Raw genomic sequence first — 17,039 nt, 5'->3', positions numbered from 1 at the left:
TAGCGCTGTCGCCTCACAGCAAGAAGGTCCTGGGTTCGAACCCCGGGTCCGGCGAGGGCCTTTCTGTGTGGAGTTTGCATGTTCTCCCCGTGTCCGCGTGGGTTTCCTCCGGGTGCTCCGGTTTCCCCCACAGTCCAAAGACATGCAGGTTAGGTTAACTGGTGACTCTAAATTGACCGTAGGTGTGAATGTGAGTGTGAATGGTTGTCTGTGTCTATGTGTCAGCCCTGTGATGACCTGGCGACTTGTCCAGGGTGTACCCCGCCTTTCGCCCGTAGTCAGCTGGGATAGGCTCCAGCTTGCCTGCGACCCTGTAGAAGGATAAAGCGGCTACAGATAATGAGATGAGACCTCAAGTGCCCTTGACTGTTTGTTTATTTGCACCAATTTACGTGTGTGTGTGTGTGTATGTATGTATATATGAGTGTTTAGTCTACGTCTAGTTCTTATCTAGAGTGTTTATACTGTTTATATTGTTTGAGTGTTTAGTCTGTCTAGTTCTTATCTAGTGTTTATACTGTTTATATTGTCTGTTTATGAGTGTTTAGTCTTTGTCTAGTTCTTATCTAGTGTTTACACTGTTTATATTGTCTGAGTGTTTAGTCTATGTCTAGTTCTTATCTAGTGTTTATACTGTTTTTATTGTTTGAGTGTTTAGTCTATGTCTAGCTCTTATCTAGAGTGTTTATACTGTTTATATTGTTTGTTTTTTCAATTATTCTATTTTTATTTTTATTTATTGCATTGCCTGTTTGCACTGTGGGTCAGAGAGGACTGAAATTTCATCTGTGCTGTATGTCGAGCATGTATAGCATATTTGACAATAAAGTTGACTTGACTTGACTTGACTTTCCAGGGAGATGAACAAGAGGTTGACGGAAGAGCAAGCCAAGAAGACATATGACCGGGCCATGAAGCTGGAACAGGAGTTTGGCGAATACTTTACAGGTAACTGGGTGTTCTGCATCTGCTAAAACACTTCAGGTACTGCAGAGGAGCTAAAACCAATATATCTTTTTAAAATAAGTTATTAACCCTAACCACTGATTACAAACACACATACTGTATGTATACACCCCTGTAGACTGTCAATGCAGCCACTGCAACAACCACGTGAATGTGTGTATCAGTGCAAATTCCACCACCACCTACACACCCATATCAATACACCCAACATACACACAATCATGACACCCAATATACATGCAATCAATACACACGATATACCCGTATCAAATTCCGAATATTCAGAATAACAGTGGAATATTAATGTGCATGTCAACGTACTGAGTGTTTACGACTGCATTTTCTTGTTGAAGAAATATGCATTACTATAAAACTCTTGTTTTGAATTTATTAATGAGTCATGTGATCAGGAAAGACGTAAAATGTATGACACTCCTGTTTCTGGCCTTAAAAACTGGCTGTAGCAGTTCGTAGGGATGGAGCACAGAAAAGATGGCAGGCCAGAATTAAGTTCCACAAGAAAACTCTTTATTTAGTACTTTTCAGTAACTATATTCACTCTCTCAGCCACACACACACACACGAGTCGTCAGGTCAGGGAGAGGGCTTCCTTCCTCTGCTCTCTCTCTCCTTATATAGGGCGCGGTCACTGGGGAAGACACACAAACATAGATTAACCAACATCAGGTGCAGTGATTCTGCCACTTACCTTCCCTGACTCCGCCTTCCGGTCACAGACCGACGCTTGACCATGCCCCCACTGCCACATACCCCCACCGCCCGACTCAGGCTGGGCAGCCGTCCGGCCTGCAGCTGACTTCCCCACCCCCCCCTTGATGGGAGAGGAAGTCCGCCATGACCATCTGCGCCCCTGGCCTGTGGACCACCTTGAAATTAAAGGGCTGGAGTGCCAGATACCAACAGGTGATCCACACATTGGCATCCTTCATGCAGTGGAGCCACTGAAGGGGCGCATGGTCTGAACAGAGGGTGAAAGAGCGCCCCAGGAGGTAGTAGCGGAGGGCGAGGACCGCCCACTTGATCGCCAGGCACTCCTTTTCGATAGTGCTGTAGCGTCCCTCACACACCGACAGCTTCCTGCTTATGTACAGGACGGGGCAGTCCTCCCCCTCCACCTCCTGGGACAGAACGGCCCCCAGCCCTCTGTCCGACATGTCCATCTGCAATGTAAAGGGGAGAGAAAAGTCAGGGGAGTGTAACAGTGGCCCCCCGTACAGTGCAGCCTTCACCTCAGAGAAAGCCCGCTGGCATTGCTCCATCCACTGGACCAGATCTGGTGCCCCCTTTTTAGTCAGATCAGTCAGCGGGCTGGTGACGTCCGAATAATTAGGTATAAACCTACGATAGTAGCCAGCCAGCCCCAGGAACTGTCTCACCTCCTTTTTGGTCTTGGGCCTTGGGCAGGCCGCAATTGCTGCTGTCTTGTTAATTTGGGGATGCACCTGCCCATTGCCCAAGTGGAAGCCCAGATACCGTACTTCCACCCGCCCAATCGCACACTACTTCGGGTTGGCTGTGAGACCCGCCCGCCTCAGCAACCTAAGGACGGCCCTCAGGTGTTGTAGGTGCCGCTGCCAGTCATTACTATAAATAATGATGTCTAGGTACGCGGCAGCATAGGTGGTGTGGGGGTGGAGGACCCTATCCATCAGTCGCTGGAACGTAGCAGGTGCCCCAAACAGCCCAAAAGGAAGTGTGACAAACTGGTGTAAGCTGAACGGTGTGGAAAAGGCCGTTTTTTCTTGGGATAATGGAGTCAAGGAGATCTGCCAATATCCCTTTGTCAAATCCAGTGTTGAGTAAAAGCGAGCCGTGCCTAGTCGATTGAGCAACTTATCAATATGAGGCATTGGGTACGCGTCAAATTTAGATACCGCGTTGACTTTTCTATAGTCCACACAGAACCGGACCGACCTGTCGGCCTTGGGAACCAAGACCACCGGACTGCTCCAGTCACTGTGGGACTCCTCGACAATGCCCATTTCAAGCATGGCCTCGAGTTCTTCCCGAACCACCTTTTTCTTGTGTTCGGGTAATCTGTAAGGGCGGCTGTGCACTACCACCCCCGGGGGCATCTCAATGTGGTGCTCACCCCCATGAGGACAGTTGAGGGTTACACCTGGAGGATGCTCTGGACTCTTACAGTAATGCTTTTATGGCTGAGGACTGCAGTTAACTTGCTAACTTTAGGACTGCAGTTGTCATGAACAGTTGTGCACTCAAGTTTCCATCAATGAAGAGTTACAACATCAACGAAACTGTCTTCATGTTAAAACTGTTAATGTTATAGTCATGCTGTCTGTTGTTGCCCAAATGAGGACGAGTTCCCTTTTGAGTCTGGTTTGAGTGAGGTTTCTTCCTCATATCGTTTGAGGGAGTTTTTCCTTGCCACCATCGCCACAGGCTTGCTCATTGGGGATAGATTAGGGATAAAATTAGCTCATGTTTTAAGTCGTTCAAATTCTGTAAAGCTGCTTTGCGACAATGTTTATTGTTAAAAGCGCTATACAAATAAACTTAACTTGACTTGACTCTATGAGATCGGTGCGGCCGGGCAGGGGCGAGAACACGTCCGAAAACTTGGTCTGCAACTGGGCGACCTCCGCGAGTTGGGTCGGGGAGAGGTGATCTCCACAGGGGACCGGAGAGGTACGCGATGCCAATGTTCCCTTTTGAACCTCTGCCCCAGCTCCACCTTCTCCGGAACCACCGACACCAATGCCATGGGGACCTCCTCGTTCCAGAGTTTGAGAAGATTGAGGTGGTAAATCTGTAGCACCCCACCCCTGTCCATTCACCTCACCTCGTAGTCGACATCCCCGACTCGCCATGTGACCTCAAAGGGTCCTTGCCACTTGGTGATTAATTTGGAGCTCAATGTGGGCAACAGTACGAGAACTTTATCTCCCGGTGCGAGCTCCCTAAGGCGCATACCCCTGTCATACAGGCGGGTTTGCCGTTCTTGGGCCTGCCGCAAATTCTCCTGGGTTAGGTGTGTGAGTGTGTGGAATTTTGCGCGCAGGTCCATAACGTATTGAATTTGATTTTTACTGGGTGAAGGTCCCTCCTCCCAGTTTTCTCACAGCACACCTAGAATGCCGCTCGGCTTACGCCCATATAACAATTCGAATGGGGAGAACCCCGTGGAGGCTTGGGAGACCTCTTGCACTGCAAATAACAAGGGTTCGAGCCATTTATCCCAATTATGTGCGTCCTCACTTACGAATTTTTTAATTATATTCTTGAGGGTGCGACTGAACCGTTCAACTAAACCGTCCGTTTGTGGGTGATAAACACTGATGCAGATCGGCTTAATACCTAATAACCCATACAGTTCGTTCAGTGTACGTGACATAAACAAGGTGCCTTGGTCAGTCAGAATCTCTTTCGGGATTCCAACTCGGGAGATGACGCGGAAGAGCGCTTCCGCAATACTGCGTGCTGAGATATTGTGAAGAGGCACTGCTTCCGGGTATCGCGTTGCATAGTCCACCAGAACTAAAATAAAGCGGTACCCTCGTGTTGACCGATCTAATGGCCCAACGAGATCCATCCCAATTCTTTCAAATGGGGTCTCAATTAATGGGAGAGGGCGCAAAGGCGCTTTTGGAATGGCCGCTGGATTTACTAACTGGCATTCGCAGCACGCCGTACACCACCTACGGACATTGCCACGAATCCCTGGCCAATAGAACCGGGCCATTAGTCGGGCTAGTGTTTTATCCTGCCCTAAGTGTCCAGCCATGGGATTAAAGTGTGCCGCCTGGAATACCAATTCCCAGCGGCTCTTTGGGATCAAAAGCTGCGTGACTTGCTCTTTAGTCTGAGTGTCCTGGGTCACTCGGTATAACCTATCCTTCATAATAGAAAAATAGGGGAAGGACGGGGTGGCGTTTGGCTGGAGCGTTTGACCATCGATTACTCTCACTTGGTCAAACGCATGCTGCAGAGACTTGTCTCGTGATTGCTCTAACATAAAATCCACAAGGAATTCCCCGAGAGAGGGAGGAGGAGCCTGCTGCTCCTCACTCTGACGCGGAGATGACATAGACAGCTCTGTGACAGCTGCTCCTGCCAAAGCGACACCGGGACCTCCCCCTGCTAAACTACGGCATGACCCACTCTTCACTAGATGGCTCATTAACTCCTGGAATCCCGGCCAATCAGTCCCCAAAATTATCGAGTGGGTGAGGCAAGGATTAACCACCGCCTTTACTCTAAATTTTTCCCCTCGAAAAAGAATGTGGACCGACACTAAAGGGTAGCTGTGAACATCCCCATGCACACACAACACCTTCACCCCTTGTGCTCCCCCCAATGCCTTGTCTTGCACCAGGCTTTGGTGAATTGAGGTCTGATTACAGCCAGAGTCCACCAAAGCCTGATATGTATCCCCTTGGATACTCACCGGTATGCGATATGCTCCGGCCCGATCGAGGGCAGCTCCTGGCGCATCGGGGATCCAAACCACCGCGCCCACTTCCATCGCCAAGCACTGCTGTTGGAGGTGGCCTGGCTCACCGCAGCACCAGCAAACCGGCCCGGGCTTCCTCTCTGCACCGGCGCTTTGGGGCTCACTCACCTGGGGAGGGGGGGGAGACAGACACAGAAGGGAAAAACGGGAGGGCACCGCGGGTGCGACGGGCCGGCTGGGGTGGGGCAACGGGTCGAGGACAAGACACAGAAGGAGAGAGAGAGAGAAGAGGGAAGAAAAGGATGTCCGCTGTCCTGCCATCAGAACAGCCGCCAAATGGTCCTCCGCCAACTCGATGGCCTGATCCAGCGACGCCGGGCGGTGGCACTGGACCCACTCCACAGTTCTCTCTGGTAGGCGGGCGATGAACTGCTCCAGTACCACCTGATCGATGATTCCCTCGGCGTCGCGGTTGTCAGCCCTCAACTACCGCCAGCAGGCGTCCCAGAGCTGCTGGCCAAACGCGAACGGCCGGCCGACTTCCTCCAGATGCAGAGCGCGGAAGCGCTGTCACTGTTGTTCACGGGTGCGCCCCACCCGCTGGAGGACGGCCTGGCGAAGGTCCGCATAGACCAGCCGGCGGTTGGCGGGGAGCTGTAGCGCGGCCAGCTGTGCCTCACCCATTAGCAGGGGGAGGAGGCGTGCCGCGCGCTGTTCCACCGGCCAGCCCGAGGCCTCTGCTGCCTGCTTGAAGAGCGTGAGGAAGGCCTCGGGGTCGTCATGCGGGCCCATCTTAGTGAGGGTGAGGGGAGAAGAGCATCTTGGAGTGGCAGTGGCTCTCAGAAGTAAAGATGGGAAGACGATCACCAGTCCCCCTAATTCTGCGCCGACAAATAGTGGAGCAATATCAGAAAGGAGTTCGACAGTGTAAAATTGCAAAGAGTTTGAACATATCATCATCTACAGTGCATAATATCATCAAAAGATTCAGAGAATCTGGAAGAATCTCTGTGTGTAAGGGTCAAGGCTGGAAAACCATACTGGGTGCCCGTGATCTTTGGGCCCTTATACGGCACTGCATCACATACAGGCATGCTTCTGTATTGGAAATCACAAAATGGGTTCAGGAATATTTCCAGAGAACATTATCTGTGAACACAATTCACCCTGCCATCCGCCGTTGCCAGCTAAAACTGGCAAAGAAGAAGCCGTATCTAAACATGATCCAGAAGCGCAGACATCTTCTCTGGGCCAAGGCTCATTTAAAATGGACTGTGGCAAAGTGGAAAACTGTTCTGTGGTCAGACGAATCAAAATTTGAAGTTCTTTATGGAAATCAGGGACGCCGTGTCATTCGGACTAAAGAGGAGAAGGACGACCCAAGTTGTTATTAGCACTCAGTTCAGAAGCCTGCATCTCTGATGGTATGGGGTTGCATTAGTGCATGTGGGCAGATTACACATCTGGAAAGACACCATCAATGCCGAAAGGTATATCCAGGTTCTAGAGCAACATATGCTCCCATCCAGACGACGTCTCTTTCAGGGAAGACCTTGCATTTTCCAACATGACAATGTCAAACCACATACTGCATCAATTACAGCATCATGGCTGCGTAGAAGAAGGGTCCGGGTACTGAACTGGCCATCCTGCAGTCCAGATCTTTCACCTATAGAAAACATTTGGCGCATCATAAAATGGAAGATACGACAAAAAAGACCTAAGACAGTTGAGCAACTAGAATCCTACATTAGACAAGAATGGGTTAACATTCCTATCCCTAAACTTGAGCAACTTGTCTCCTCAGTCCCCAGACGTTTACAGACTGTTGTAAAGAGAAAAGGGAATGTCTCACAGTGGTAAACATGGCCTTGTCCCAACTTTTTTGAGATGTGTTGTTGTCATGAAATTTAAAATCACCTAATTTTTCTCTTTAAATGATACATTTTCTCAGTTTAAACATTTGATATGTCATCTGTGTTCTATTCTGAATAAAATATGGAATTTTGAAACTTCCACATCATTGCATTCCGTTTTTATTTACAATTTGTACTTTGTCCCAACTTTTTTGGAATCGGGATTGTATTTCATTGAAGGCAACATGTCAAATGTTGAAAATGAGAAATTGTATTGTTTTTTGAAAATATATACTCATTTTGAATTTGATGGCAGCAACTCATTTCAGAAAAGTTGGGACAGGGGCAACAGAAGACTGAAAAAATTGTGTAATGCTAAAAAACAAAAACAAAAAAACCCTCATTTGATTAATTGACAACAGGTCAGTAATATGATTGGGTATAAAAAGAAGAGCATCCCAGACAGGCGGAGTCTCTCAGAAGTAAAGATGGGGAGAGGTTCACCACTCTGTGAAAGACTGTGTGGGCAAATAGTGCAACAATTTAAGAATAACGTTCCTCATTGTAAAATTGCAAAGAATTTAGGGATCACCTCATCTATGGTATGTAATCTCATTAAAAGATTCAGAGAATCTGGAGAAATCTCTGTATGCAAGAGACAAGGCTGGAAACTGACATTGGATGCCTGTGATCTTCTGGCCCTCTGGTGACACTGCCTTAAAAGCAGACACGTGTCTATAGGGGAAAGCACTGTATGGGCTCAGGAACACTTCAGAAAACCATCATCTGTGAAAACAGTTCATTACTGCATCCACAAATGCAAGTTAAAACCAGATATACAGTGGTGCTTGAAAGTTTGTGAACCCTTTTGAATTTTCCATATTTATGCATAAATATGACCTAAAACATCATCAGATTTTCACACAAGTCCTAAAAGTAGATAAAGGGAACCCATATCTGTGAGTGGCAAAAGTATGTGAACCTTTGCTGTCAGTATCTGGTATGACTCCCTTGTGCAGTAATAACTGCAAATAAACATTTCTGCTGATCAGTCATGCACACCGGCTTGGAGGAATTTTAGCCCATTCCTCTGTACAGAACAGCTTCAACTCTGGGATGTTGGCGGGTTTCCTCACATGAACTGCTTGCCTCAGGTCCTTCCACAACATTTCGATTGGATTAAGGTCAGGACTTTGACTTGGCCATTCCAAAACATTTACTTTATCCTTCTTTAACAATTCTTTGGTTGAACGACTTGTCTGCTTAGGGTCGTTGTCTTGCTGCATGACCCACCTTCTCTTGAGATTCAGTTCATGGACAGATGTCCTGACATTTTCCTTTAGAATTCGCTGGTATAAATCAGAATTCATCATTCCATCAATGATGGCAAGCCGTCCTGGCCCAGATGCAGCAAAACAGGCCCAAACCATGATACTACCACCACCATGTTTCACAGATGGGATAAGGTTCTTATGCTGGAATGCAGTGTTTTCCTTTCTCCAAACATAACACTTCTCATTTAAACCAAAAAGTTCTATTTTGGTCTCATCCATCCACAAAACATTTTTCCAATAGCCTTCTGGCTTGTCCATGTGATCTTTAGCAAATTGCAGACAAGCAGCAATGTTCTTTTTGGAGAGCAGTGGCTTTCTCCTTGCAACCCTGCCATGCACACCATTGTTGTTCAGTGTTCTCCTGATGGTGGACTCATGAACTCACATTAGCCAATGTGAGAGAGGCCTTCAGTTGCTTAGAAGTTACCCTGGGGTCCTTTGTGACCTCGCTGACTATTACACGCCTTGCTTTTGGAGTGATCTTTGTTGGTCGAGCACTCCTGGGAGGGTAACAATGGTCTTGACTTTCCCCCATTTGTACACAATCTGTCTGACTGTGGATTGGTGGAGTCCAAACTCTTTAGAGATGGTTTTGTAACCTTTTCCAGCCTGATGAGCATCAACAATGCTTTTTCTGAGGTCCTCAGAAATCTCCTTTGTTCGTGCCATGATACACTTCCACAAACGTGTTGTGAAGATCAGACTTTGATAGATCCCTGTTCTTTAAATAAAACAGGGTGCCCACTCACACCTGATTGTCATCCCATTGATTGAAAACATCTGACTCTAATTTCACCTTCAAATTAACTGCTAATTCTAGAGGTTCACATACTTTTGCCACTCACATATGTAATATTGGATCATTTTCCTCAATAAATAAATGACCAAGTATAACATTTTTGTCTCGTTTGTTTAAGGGGTCATCCATAATTTTCATCATTATCATGAGTCTACAAAGAGTTAGCCTGGGCCCCCCCATCCTAAGTGTGACGCAACACGAGGGCCTGTTGCGAGCTTAGTCTGGCAAGGCAAGCTATCTACAGCTCTTCCAGGCTCCCGAAAAATCGGGAGCCAATCAACTTTGAGCATCTCCAACGGCCCTGGGTAGAGACGTGTTCAAGGCACTGATGTAGTAGAACTGTGACTGGAAGCCATAGATTGTTTACAGAATCTATGCCGGAAGCGCTTCATTCACTAGAAACATTACGAACATGGAGCAAGTTCTCATTGAAAACGGAGCAAAGAGCAGCCCTGGAGGTATTTACTGAAAGGAAGGACGTTTTCGCCTTGCTCCCAACCGGCTTCGGTAAGAGTTTAATCTACCAGTTAGCTCCGTCGCGTCACATACGTCAGAGGAAAGAGTGATGTGATTGGTTTAAGCTTCGTCACAGCCTTTTCTGGCTTCGACCAGTAGCAAACTGAGGCATTTCAGGGAGGCGGGTCAGCCACGCACTTTGGGAAACGGTTGGGCTTAATATCTTTGCCAGACCAAATGCTCACAGAGCTTTGAAGTCACGTTAGCCAGACTAACAAAGAGTAGACTTTTGAGCAACCCCCCTCCCCCCCCCCCCCCAAAAAAAAAGTGTACATTAGCGGACAAAAAAATGATGGATCTACGTGGAATAGGAATTCAAAATAAAACCATGTCTTGTATTACTTTTTTATTAAAAGTAGATGACAGGACAATACAAAGATTCGCAAGAGAAGAAAAGAAGACACAAGACGGGTCCAGAAGTTTTCATAGAAAGCAGGCGATTCATTTCCCAGTCCCCCCAGGATTTCGCGGGCCTTTTTTGTGATTGTTGCGGGCTAAAATGTCTGATGTTGTGGGGGGGGGTTTCCAAAAAATTGTGATGAAAGTTGCAGTGTTTTTTAGGTTTTTGTTGCGATTACATTGCGGGAGGAAGTGAAAGTTGCGAGGAATTGTTGCAATTTTCTCTTTTTGTGATTAAAATTGAGTGATATGTTAAATATTAAGTTATTACTGAAAAACTATTGATTAAGAAAACAAAGACACTGAGAAATGGTCCTATAAACAACTTTACCAATGTAAAAGATTACCAGGACTACAAAAATGCAGAAATAGGCTTTACTTATCCAAATGCACCTGTTGGTTCAAAAGTTAAAGTGCATAGAACCTCACAGCACAACATGAAGTTACCTTCAAATATAATATAAATGCCTCAGCTTTCATGTAAGAAAAAAAAACTATTAATACTATTACTGTGTGCAGGCAGTCTCTCCTGAAGACTAAATTAAACAATAATTATAAACTAATAAAATAAATGGCTCAGGCTTCATAGAAGAAAAAAAAACAATTTGAACAGAATCTCACAGTATGATGCTGAAGCTGCCTAAACAATAGAAAATAAAATACCATTTTGGCAAAAATGTTGGCATCCATTAATTTTTTGTATTAAGTAAAAAAAAATAATGTAAACAGTCCTTCACTGTAAACATAACACACTTTCAGTAACAGAATTTAAGCCTATATAAACACTGACTCGCACATGCTGCTTCTCTTGAACGGAAACACGGAAGTAAGCAGTGTTGCCAGATACTGCTGACGTTTTCCAGCCCAAAACATGTTCAGAACCCGCCAAAATGCACTTGAATCTGGCAACACTGGAAGTAAGACGGAAGGTAGTTTGTCGACGTCACCTCAAGACGACGCCAACGATTGGTCAAATTTGCAGGAAGGTTGCAGTGATTGGATATAATTGCAACACCGCCCTGAATTCGCGGGGATTGGCTGAATTTGCGTTGAAGTTGAAAATCGCAACATCGCGAAATTCTGGAGGGTCTGATTTTTGAAAATTAGGGGCTGTCTTTTTAAGGGGAGCTGTTGCCTTTTGGCTTTGAAACGTTCGTTTTTGATTCTTTCCAAGCAGCTTGTCCTGCCCTAACTGCCTCCTGCTGCTTCTCAGATGAATGCAGGAAACAATAAATGTTTAAAAACTGCTCGTTTGAAGGAGTCTTGTGAATAGCGGTATTTCTGCTACTCACAAATTTGTAAATGCGGTCAAAATCTAGGTCAGCCATTGTAGTTGTATTGAAGAAAGAAAGTGTGTAGAGCTCGCTGGCAACACCGATGTGGCGCAAAATTTTTAACATGGCGGCCGCCAATTCGCACATTGACGGATCATCATTTTTTCATTTTTAAAAAGTGTATGCCTGGTCATTAACCCCACCCCCCACCCCGCGTATGGTTTGTACGCTCGTGATAATGATGAAAATTATGGATGACCCCTAACTGGGTTATCTTTATCTACTTTTAGGACTTGTGTAAAAATCTGATGATGTTTTAGGTCCTATTTATGCAGAAATATTGAAAATTCTAAAGGGTTCACAAACTTTTAAGCACCACTGTATACAATATCCAGAAATACCACCACCTTGTCTGGGCCCAAGCTCTTTTACGATGGACTGAGGCGAAATGGAAAATTGTCCCGAGGTCTGATGAGTCAAAAGTAGAAATTCTTGTTGAAATCATGAATATAACAAAACTTTTTTTTTTTAAATACAGTGCATAGATTCTTCATTGGCCTTATGTTATACACTATGTAGTGAACATTTGGGAGTTAACCTTTAATCTAACTGTTAAAAAAAACTGAATGAAGATGAATAAAATATGGCATATCCATGGTAGCCTTAAAAATGTTGCATTTTTTATATCAGCAAGATTATGATAAAAAAAAATAAGTATTGTGTTTAATTTAAAAAAGAGGCATGAAGGTTTATAATAAAACGAAGTTTTTCCTCCTCGTGAATTTCTTTCTTTAAGAAAGCTACACAGTTTTCAGCTAATTTTAATGTTTGATGTGGTGTTATACAGAGGCCGATTCATTTCAAAATGGATTTACATAAATATTATAACTAATTAAAATGTAAAGCATTTTGAGAGCTCTAGTGGAGGAGAGTGGTATCTACATAGAGGAAGGCTAATAAAAATGTGAAAGAAGATACATTAAGCAAATTAACTTTTCATTGTGCTTCTTTTTCTCTGTCACTCATAGCACTGGTGCAAGTAGACACTCTGGAGGATATTTACACTCAGTGTAAGATGGTAATCGAGGAGCAGTCAGGACCTTATATCTGGATTCCCTCCAAAGAAAAGCTATAAGGAAGAAACTCCCCTACCAGGGACCTCTGAACTGCAAAAAATAAAAAATAAGCATCATTTGTAACATATGATAAATTATTATGGTAATGTTTCTTATTGATAATTATAGTGAATATAATTTCATTTGTTTGTTAGTTTATCTGTTATGTTTGCATTTTTTTTTTCACTTTCAATTTGAATGTTTCTGAATGTACACCACAAAGTGTTGGAGACATTTTTGGCCTCGAAAAAAGGACTGTTTGTATATATTGGATAGTATTTTTCATTAAGAAAAAAAAGTTATCAGACGCATCAAAATGTACACTGGCCATTTTTGTTCATGTTAATTCCGGTTGGAGTTTGAACTGGAAGGACGGAGCAGACAGGGTCAGGACTGTGGAAGATGGATAATCTTCACATCATCTCAATTCTTGTCATTGTAAACGATATCAGTTTCGCTCGCTTCATGTCCGGCTGCTGCCCTGCAGGACCCTTCTCCCCACCATCAGCTCACTCTGCAGCGTTCGACATCTCTCCCACTTTGGATCTATGCATTCCACTTTTCCTTATTTGTACAATGATTTTTTTTGTATTTATTTTTGTTTTATGCCATCCCCTTTATTTAAGTGTTTTCTTGAAGATTTTTAATTTCAAGTTGTACACGTAGGTCTGGAATTATCTGAAAAAGTCGAATGATGCTTTAATTTGTGTGAACTGTAAAAAGGGATACAGCTAGGTATAGGCACTATATAAATCATTATATGACACTATATTTTGCTATTTATATTGATTATAGGGCACAACAAAACAGAACTATTTATAAATATGTATAACTTTGTTTAAAGAACACTTTTGAAAAAGATTTTATTGGCGCAAGATACAGTGGTGTGTCGTAAGTAGGAGTAGAAATGGTTGGGGTGTCATGCATCCTGTGAGAACTAGTCTTCATTAAGGAAGTTTGTGTGTGTGTGTGTAAAAAAAATATATATATATATATATATATATATATATATATATATATATGGTGGTGACCAATAGTTTTGGAGGATTTTTTTGCTGATCAAACTCATGCTTGCTGATTGCAAAATGCAAAGTACAGAAATGCAGATGTTTGGTGTTGTCTAAATTTTGGCTTCCGGAGAAGTCACAGAAAGTAACAGCTAACGGAGGAACTGTTCCGTTTTGTTGCTGAGGTTGGTGCCACTGTTTCCTGTGCCAGGCTTATCTCTATTAAAAAGTTACAACAAAAAACAGGCTTTAAACATATACGGCAGAGATGTGTGTGGGTGTGCGTTTGTTTGTTTGTTTGTTTGTACCTGTACACATATTTTATGCGTATGTGCGCATACCCTTCTTAGAACTAGGACTAAGAATTAGCTAGCGTTTTTCTAACGGAAAATCTAAGCCACAAAGGTTAAAACGCATGTGCAGAGCAGGAAATCATATTGTTCCAGTGTTCACACTGACAATGTGTCATGTAGAGGCCTGCTGATTTATTGGTCACCACTTGCCTTAAAGATGAATGCTTTTTGACTGGGAGAGAGTTTTTCTACATGTTGCTCTGATTGACTGCATTTATGCTGGATTTCATTATAATTCAAATGTGTGACAGACAATGTGAGAATGTTGAGAGAAAGTTAAGAAAGCAACCATAATCATGATCTACATAAAGAGTGAATGAAGTTTTGTGGCGTCCCAATGCCCTTCCAAATAGAATCAAATATAAAGTAAATTTTATCAAATGTCCCTGTTTTTATGCAGCATATTGTTCCTAAAATTGGAACTGTTTATATGTTTAAGGCCTGAATATGCTGGAGGATGAACTTCATTGTTGGGAATCTTACAATCACATTTTATGAAGGAAAAAACAAAAAAATGCCTGCCAGCAGACCGTTCACTGCAGCAAGCCTAGCACACACACTAGAAGAGACAAAGCAATAATTTGCATAAAACCTATCTATCTAAATTCCTTATTATTGTCACAGTGGAGTTGCTTGTGATTCAGATAGCAGCCAAAACATTTGACCGTCCTTTCAGTGTATCCAGGCCTTTGTACTTTCACACTGTGTTTCATGTTATTGTATCCCGTTTCATCACACCATTTCAAATGAGTGTCAAATATTTAGCTGATTTCCTTCAGGATGGTTTGTAAGACATCACCTTACAGACCTTACAGACTGTGTGCACTGGAGAGAGGGATCCTGCAGCATTACGGTGCTCCTTGTGTCATCTAGTCCCCTAAAACAGTCACCTAATAAACAACTGACAGAAATGGAGCCGTATTTTTTCTCAGGGTTGCCACATAGGGCGTAATGACTAATCAAACCAAACCCCAGAGAGCAACGTGTTAAAATTAGTTACAATTAAGGCCTTTTGTTTCTCTCCTGATCTTCCTTAGCACACTAAAGTACTGTACTTAACTAAAATAGGATTATACTTCCCCCTCTTCTTCTTTCATGCCTAATATTGTGCAATGTTGTAAATATGTTCCATTAGCACTTTAGTCATACTGGAAATAAATTCCTGCCCAGCACCTTTTTAGCCTTTATTTCTCTTGAAACATTTTATGCTCCCCTTCACTTCATTGTACATAGAGAGTTGTTTCATTCCATGGGTGTAAACATTTAAAGCACACATCATGTTATCAATCACTGACATACTGTATGTTCTTATAGAAACAGGTTTGTTCTTTTTGTATTTATATTTTCAAGGAAAAAATGGAAGGAAGTAACATGTCCTTTGCATCCTGTTGCAGTATGTAACCCAGTTGCTTTGAAATGTCACAATAAACCTTTGCTTTAGGCATATATGAAGGCACTCCACTCATGTCTACTAATGTAAATTAAAGATTTGGTGGGACTTTTCCACACAAACTGACTGAGTTTTTCGTGTCCTTTTGCTTTGTGCCACTTTGTGGGCTTTTTCTCTGGTTTTCCCCATTGTCACTTGCTTTACGTGCATCTCACTCACTGTTCTGTACTCAGTCTTGCTGGCCGTGCTCTTGGTTTCAAAGCACTGACCACAAATGACAACACTCGCTGACAGCACAACGTATTTAAGTCCAACGATTCTTGTTTCATGGATCAAAAGTGCATTTTAGCTACAAACTAGAAAGTAGACAAAATACAGAGATCAGAAAAAAGATAACGAGATCAGGGGTTCCCTTTTTTTTTTTGGTCTCCTGAACTGCTTTAACCTAACTTATTTTCCTATAGTACCCCTTCTATTACAGCATGTCACTTTTCAGTCTGTGAACTATATCATCATATTTACATCAGTTCAATATTATTTATTTCAAACTTATTTCGCTTCGAGCAATGGAAAAATGTCACAAAGCAGTTTTATAGAAACCTGGGTACATATTTAAATTCATCCCGAATGAACAAGCCAGAGGTGATGGTGGTGAGGAAAAACTCCCCAAGACGACATGAGGAAGAAACCTTGAGAGGAACCAGACTGAAAAGGCAACTCATCCTCATCTGAGTGAAATCCAATAATGTGATTATGAGTCACATAAAATTGTACGCGATAGAGTCAAGAGTCAGTTGACCTCTAAAGAGCACTGCTAAGAAGACAGAATAACTTTGCGGCTCACTTATCATCCTACTAATAGAACAGCATAAGACTCTGAGACCTCCAGTCATATCTTACCAATGTTACAAATTCATCAAAGATGTTTTTTAAATGAAAATGACAGCACTCCTGTGCAAACATTCAATCCATCCATCCATTATCTGTAGCCGCTTATCCTGTTCTACAGGGTCGCAGATGCAAACATTCAAGATAATCAAAATGCACATGCATTAACTTATCCACTAAAATCACAGGCAGGGCTCGCTGACTAGCTGACAACAGTCTGGACAGTGACTCTGTTGTTTTAAACATGAACTAGCTCAGCTTCTGTAGCAGATCCTCTGTTGCAGTTTTATTTTGTCATATTTTTATGTAAATTATTTAGCTAAAGGCAGTTCATCAGACCAGAGACAGAGACATTAGCTCATGAAAGGGGAACGTTTTCACAGGCTATCATTTCCTGGTTACATAATTGTGCTTTTTAACCATAGGACACGGGCAGCACGGTGATGTAGTAGTTAGCACTGTCGCCTCACAGCAAGAAGGTCCTGGGTTCGAGCCTAGCGGCCGACGGGGGCCTTTCTGTGCGGAGTTTGCATGTTCTCCCCGTGTCTGCATGGGTTTCCTCCGGTTTCCCCCACAGTCCAAAGACATGCAGGTTAGGTTAACTAGTGGCTCCAAATTGACCGTAGGTGTGAATGTGAGTGTGAATGGTTGTTTGTCTCTATGTGTCAGCCCTGCAATGATCTGGTGACTTGTCCAGGGTGTACGGT

The 17,039-nt window shown here is 43.5% G+C and overlaps 1 protein-coding gene across 11 annotated transcripts in view; it reads left to right on the top strand.

Moving 5' to 3' along the window:
- dlg2 (discs, large homolog 2 (Drosophila)) overlaps positions 1-15,570 on the top strand; it is a 450,021-nt gene extending 434,451 nt beyond the window's left edge. For all 11 annotated transcript variants that reach the window (XM_060909120.1, XM_060909125.1, XM_060909124.1 and 8 more), the window contains 2 exons: positions 857-948; positions 12,608-15,570. In XM_060909120.1, coding sequence (XP_060765103.1) covers positions 857-948; positions 12,608-12,714 — 199 coding nt within the window. In that variant the 3' untranslated portion in view covers positions 12,715-15,570. The remainder of the gene's footprint in view (positions 1-856; positions 949-12,607) is intronic.
- Positions 15,571-17,039: the final 1,469 nt, after the last annotated feature.

Source organism: Neoarius graeffei, chromosome 25 (assembly GCF_027579695.1).
Source record: "Neoarius graeffei isolate fNeoGra1 chromosome 25, fNeoGra1.pri, whole genome shotgun sequence".
In the NCBI taxonomy this organism is placed as follows: Eukaryota; Metazoa; Chordata; class Actinopteri; order Siluriformes; family Ariidae; genus Neoarius; species Neoarius graeffei.
Note: the sequence above shows the minus strand (reverse complement) of the source record. Positions and strands in the feature narration are given on the sequence as shown.